Source organism: Musa acuminata, chromosome BXJ1-5 (assembly GCF_036884655.1).
Source record: "Musa acuminata AAA Group cultivar baxijiao chromosome BXJ1-5, Cavendish_Baxijiao_AAA, whole genome shotgun sequence".
Classification (NCBI taxonomy): Eukaryota; Viridiplantae; Streptophyta; class Magnoliopsida; order Zingiberales; family Musaceae; genus Musa; species Musa acuminata.
The window spans coordinates 43,981,508-43,987,727 of NC_088331.1; the positions used below are offsets into that span (position 1 = coordinate 43,981,508).

The window sequence follows — 6,220 nt, forward strand, 5'->3', positions numbered from 1 at the left end:
TTGAGACGAATGTGTTATAATTTTATAAATCCTAACAACAGAGCCCACCAACAAATTGCGAAATTGTTTGCAAATATCCAAACTATGAAACGTGAGAAATACAACAGAGCCCACCAACAAAAAACACAGATGAGCCTCAGTTCATATTACATAGCAGGTGCCAGGAGCATCCCCGTTGGAATTTGCCTGTTTTGAAAAAAATAGCGCAGGCAAATCTCACTTCCAGCAAGCAGCTCGCTGATAAAGAAAATAAAACAGTCAAGCCACTTGCGACTCCAAAACCAATGCCTACCTTAATCCCTCCAAGAGAGAGCTTCCAACGTAAATTATTAACAAACATCCACCTACTTCGATGCTTCATCGCTACACTACACCCACACATGGATGTTATATCTACACAGAATAAGCCCATTTGAGATGTTGAATCCTCCCTCCATATTGTTGGTTTCTGTCAAAAGTTTAACAAAAACACACCACTTGTTTGTACTTATTTCTCGTGCTTCTGAACATCTCTTGACCTCATTTAAAATATGAGCACACATACAGTCTTGCCATAATATCTACTGGACCATCATGCCCGCCAACTGCATGGAGAGCCACAGGTATGGTGGATAAATGTCGGATCACCAAAGGAAAGGAACAGGGAGCAGTGCCATTGTTTTCTGCTGCAGTGACAGTGGAGAATAGATTGGAAGTGCTAGGCACAGTGGTGTATTCATTGTCTTCTTCAGGTAAGACTAATTGAGATGTGCTCAGCAACAATGCTACATCTTCAATTACACGGAACTTCCCAGGGAAACCCCTTCTCTGAAAGGGTTTAATCTTCGGTATATCTAGAATTAATGTACCAGTAGTCTCCAACCATTCAACAGTCAAGCCTTCAACTTCATCATAATATATCCGCCTCTCAAGCTATGAGAAAAGGGAAAAGCCATGAGATTGAGATAGTCGGAAGTATAAATTTATATCAAGATGAGGTTAGGATCTTACAGCAAAATTGTTTATGTAAATTGTCATGAATCTCGGTCCTAGTCCCAGTACCCTGGCACCGGAAAGTAGCACCTGCAAGTGATGACAAGATAAAGATCAATATATTAGGTTCAAACCAAAATGTCACGAAAAAAGAATTGTCGATTAGCACATAAGAGTAAATATAACATGATATAATCAAAGTTCACCATAAATAAAACAATAAATTAACCACAAATGAAGTAACACCAATTTTGGTAAAAAGGATTAAGTATGGGAGTGCAGGCAAAGGTCATCTCATCTCCAACTTTTGGGCTTTCTGGACACTAGGATTCCAAATACCCATCATACTTCTACTTTCTGATATGAAATGACAAAAAAAAAAAATCATACAACAACTTCCAAAAACTTAATAGTGGTTCTTCTGGGACTTCTCCATTCTAAGGAAACCTCAACTCTGACCCCTAATGATGGATCCATATCTTAGGAAGTAAAGAGCTATTAAGCATGAAGGGCAAAACAAAGCGACTCAATTTGTTAGCAGGCAGACTGCAATTGGAGGAAACTTAAAAAGCCTGCTTGATAGTTTCTTAAGTAAAATCTTAATATCAAGCATTTTAAAAGTGAATTGTTTCAGAACATCCTCATATTCCTTAGTTGAAGCACACCTTATATGATAGTTTACTGGTAGTTTAACTTCTTGAGCTCATAAAGCACCAACATACATTGTATTGAATTGAAAAATTAAAATTACCTCCCTGTTCTTCAACAAAGTCCAAAGATAAAGCTTTTCACCAGATTCCTCGGCATACTTGCTAGCTTTTTTTCGCTCATTGCAATATGCAGCAACTTCAGAAACCACTTCAGATCCAGGAACTTTATATTTCATAGCAGCAGATAATAATGCTTCTCTACCTAGCTCAGATTCTGCAGCATCCTTATCAAAATAAAGACCAGTAAAACATTTATTGACAATTTCATCACCATATATCTGATCATTAGCTGTAACGGAACTCTCCCTTTGCTTCGAATAAACCTCTTCAGCTTCAACTACTGCAGATAATGTTCGATGCACAAGAATATCAGGATATCTTCGCAATGGAGAACTGAAATGTGTGTAGAGTGGAATTGATAGTCCATAATGAGCCCAATCATTTTCTCTGCCTCTTAAATCTCCTGAGCAAAAATAGGTTGCCGGCTGCATGGGCTTTGAAGCATATGAGATTAGAATGTCAAACAACACAGGATCATTCTTTAGTTTCTCTCTTATATTAGACAGTGAGAGGTGAAGCTTGCCAGATGATGAAGCATCTAACTCAAAACCATGTTTGCTACAAAATGCTTCAAACTCTTTAAGCTTCCTCAAATTAGGTTCCGGATGCCTACGAAGTAGAGCACAATCTGGAAAAGCCCTGGATATAACCTCTGCAACTGATTTATTTGCCAATAGCATCAACTCCTCAACAAGAGAACAGGACTCCTTCCTCTCCTTAAGAAAGCTATCATATGGAGTCCCATTCTCATCAAACAAGATGACAAGCTTAGGATTCTCAAGCCCAAGAGCTCCATCTTTGAATCTAATCTCCCTCAGCTTATTAATAATCTCATGAAGGCTTCTAAGAGAATTGACAACATCCTTTAGTTCAAACTGCCCATGCAATTCAGGAACTGATTTTCCAGAAAGACCAAGTCCATCAACCTCAAATCCTACATCTATAATATCCTGTACGATATCATATGATAGCTTGCAGCATGAATGAATCACAGATCGGCCAATCCAGCGGCTCATGATATTTCCAGAATCATCAATGTCCCAAATAATCGAGAAGGCAAGCCTATCCTGACCTGGTAAAAGTGAGCACACTTCTTCAGAAAGTTTTGGAGGCAACATTGGCAATTTATGTTGTAAAATGTACACGCTGGTAGATCGAACTTGGGCTTCCGTATCTGATGCTGTGTCTGGGAGAACAAAGCACGAGACATCAGCAATGTGAACACCAATTCGAAATATTTTATCAGACACTTTTTCAATAGATAATGCATCGTCCAGGTCGATAGCAGAAGAAGGATCGATTGTAAATGTGCAAGTATTTCTAAGATCCTTTCTGGATTTATGCTCCTCCATAGGGATCATCCATGGTACATTTGGAAGACAAGCCAAAGACTCGGGAGAAAAGTCAGCAGCTCTAATTGCATTTTCAAACAATATAGCACTTATTTGTGGTTCAATTTCCCCACCTCGCCCCAAAATATGGATAACCTTGACTTTGGGGCAAAGGCTTTCTTCATTCCACTCATCTATTCGTGCAGCTACCAATTCCCTTTCAATTGATACATCACCATTCATAAGTCTTTCCTTTGCACAACCTGGAAGGTTTCTCACAGTAACTACCATCTTTGGAAATTTGGAATCTGTAGGTATCAGCTGTATGTAATCCAAGCCAGCGGAAAATACAGGTTCCTTGTTTTTCTTAGACAACTGTCCATTACTTTGTCTTCCATTTTCTTCCCCTTCAGGAATACATAGCTTCAAAGCAAGGAAACCAATTACTGCTTCACGACGAGGAGAGTTTCTGATGATAGACAAGACTCTTCCAGTAGGACGTTTTGATTGATTAGAACTTATCATAGCACATATTCTCTCTAAAGCTCTTGCAGCTTCTCCCTGCTGACAGTCACCATTCTTGGTTGAATTTGTTGAAGCCCTGGAGTGGTTGCATCGATTGTACCTTCTATCAGAGGTCATATATCTATTTCCAAGATCACTACTAACAGATTCACTAAAACCACTGTTTTCATGATTTTGATCTCCATTGTCAACTGGGAGCATATTATTACTGGAATTGCAGTGGGCATCAACTTGTTCATTCTTGGCATCATTATTGTCAATCACTCCACTGACTTCGGTCAGCGTATCTGAACCACATGATGCACCAGGACTGCTGCGGACATTTAATCCTTTCAACTTGGTCCAGTATGCAACAGGGTCCAACATTACAGCAACAATATCACCTTCTACCTACAAAAAGTTGTTATAATCACCAAACAGAAGTATGTCAAGGAATCTTCAAGGTGATTTCCATGCAGGATCAGTTTACTCTAAACAAGTAGTTATGTGTATTATTAGAATATAGTACACCTTCCATCCAAAAATAAAGTAGCATTTGAAGAATGCATATGAACACAACAATACCACAAAAATATCATACACGGTAATATCTGCAAAAAGGTCTTCCAGGATACATCTTAGCAATAAATACACTACTTGTTTCTCCCTCTGCTTTGAAGAGAAACACATAAAGTTATGCATGGAGAAACACATCAAAAGGATCCGTCCATCTAACAGTTTTCTGAACAGGTTGCAGGACTTGAGAAGAATGAAGTCAAAAAGTAATGCATGAACCTTTTGTAGCAATTACAAGTGTATTTTAATAATAATTTGTTGTGATAAAAGCAAATTTTCATATGCAGCTACAACAATAATTATTCATCCAACAAAAATAAAGCTTATGTGGCAGTCAACCTCCTCCATTATCGTGAATTTGCAGCATAATGCAAAAAAGGTGACCTACGTGCAGGATCAGTTCAATGGAAACTATGCAAATGTAATGCAAAAAGACATAGTAAGAGACTATGTAAATTGAGTATGATTCAGATGATCAATAAACAAGCACATACCGCAGAGCAAGTTTTAAGGTAGTTTCAATTGTCCAAATAAGGTAAACATCATTGGACCTGCAAGTGCCTTTTAACTAAGTGTTTCTCAGATAACTCTTAACAAGACAAACAAAACCACCTATTCTATAGAAAATATATGTGTCACCAACAACAACAGAACAGCTTACCACATATCCTATACTAAACATGTATCACCAACAAAAAATAGAACAATTTAGAAAAGAAGAAGATACTGTGAATCTTCCAAAAATATGAACCAATGATCAGTCACCAAACATGTATTCATTGTTAAATTTAGTAATTTTTCAACTGCAATGTAGGATCATCAACACTCAGCAGAAAGAAGCATACAACAGACAGTGCATGTAGGATTACATAAAGCTCTGTGCTCACACTAAATGAACATACCGCTCTATTTTGAGCAGCAACTCCATTAATAAGAACATCCACCAGGAGACCATCTATGGTACAGTAGGCCTGCAGCAGCAAAGAAACACATCCAATAAGAATTCAACAAGAATATGTTTTACAAACCAAAATTTCAAAAACAAGCTTTGTTCCTCGCCTCGAGCCGGTTATGTGCATTCACACGAAATGTTGCTTTAAAGGCACGACCTTTCTACAAAATCAAAGACACAAAAAAAAGGTCAATCAGTATGGTTCCTCTCTCTAAAGTTTCTCTCCTATTATACTAAACAAAAGGATTACCTCGATCGCCTCTTCAACAGCCTGCTCCGACCAATGAGGAGCAAAATACTTCTTCGAGTTGCGTAGAGGAGCTGCCACAGCAGCAGGAACCTCCTTCGCAGGAACTGAGGAAGCCGGCGAAGGGCAGGACTTCGAGATCTCCTCGCCGATCACTCCTGCAGGCGGAAATGTGGAGTTCGACCCTCCAAAATTCCCGTCACCGTTGAAGTGCATCGGGGGAAGGGAATTGAAGGCGATATCGGATGCGCTGATCGGACCAGCGCCCATGATGCCAGTCCAATTCCCCGGCCGCCCGCACGATGTGTCCACCGAGCTGCAACCTCCACCTGTCCAAAATTCCCCGCAGAACATCAACGAAACGAAGAAAAAAAAAACCTTACTTTTAGGCCAAATCTTGAACGAATCAGATCAATTTAAAACCCTAGAGAACAAAAGGCAACCTGGTAGAACAACCAGATTCTGCTTTTGGCGGCGGCTCTGTCGCCGCCGCCGCTTCTTCTCCTTATCGGCCTCCTTCGCAGCTACCGCTGCCGCCACCTGTTCACCTACGTCTCCCATGGCTGGAATCGGATACCCACCAACAGAACCGGAGAACAAAGAAAGAGAATAAAAGGGTAGCAGAAGAAAGGACGAGAGAGGACAAGAAGGAACCCTAGATCTGGAGATGGCTGGATCGCCTCCTCATTCCGATAACGGGGGAAAAAATAAGAAGCATCGGAAGGGGAAGGGATCGGGAGGAGGAGGAGGAGGAGGAGAAGGAAAGGAAAGAAGAAACTAGACCAAAGCCTTGGGCTTTATTCTTCGAGGGCGAGGGTCAATTGCGGGGGTAAGGAGGAAGTGGTGGAGGAGAAGACGACATGATTGG

General features: G+C 40.1%; 1 protein-coding gene across 1 annotated transcript; it reads right to left on the bottom strand.

The window, feature by feature from the left end:
- Window positions 1–6,220, bottom strand: LOC135674453 (DIS3-like exonuclease 2). The gene is made up of 7 exons (XM_065184318.1): window positions 5,796–6,220; window positions 5,356–5,681; window positions 5,213–5,266; window positions 5,056–5,124; window positions 1,724–3,988; window positions 991–1,062; window positions 1–912 (listed from the first exon to the last, which is right to left on the bottom strand). Exons 1-7 carry the CDS (start codon window positions 5,911–5,913, stop codon window positions 520–522), a joined length of 3,297 nt encoding a protein of 1,098 aa, XP_065040390.1. The 5' UTR covers window positions 5,914–6,220; the 3' UTR covers window positions 1–519.

Excerpts from the sequence above, each read along its gene's own strand:
- LOC135674453 (XM_065184318.1), bottom strand. The coding sequence starts at position 5,913 with ATGGGAGACGTAGGTGAACAGGTGGCGGCAGCGGTAGCTGCGAAGGAG. Across the intron at positions 3,989-5,055 it reads TTGCTGCTCAAAATAGAGCG|GTAGAAGGTGATATTGTTGC; the intron begins GTATGTTCATTT and ends AACTTTTTGTAG. Across the intron at positions 1,063-1,723 it reads CTTTGTTGAAGAACAGGGAG|GTGCTACTTTCCGGTGCCAG; the intron begins GTAATTTTAATT and ends CATCACTTGCAG.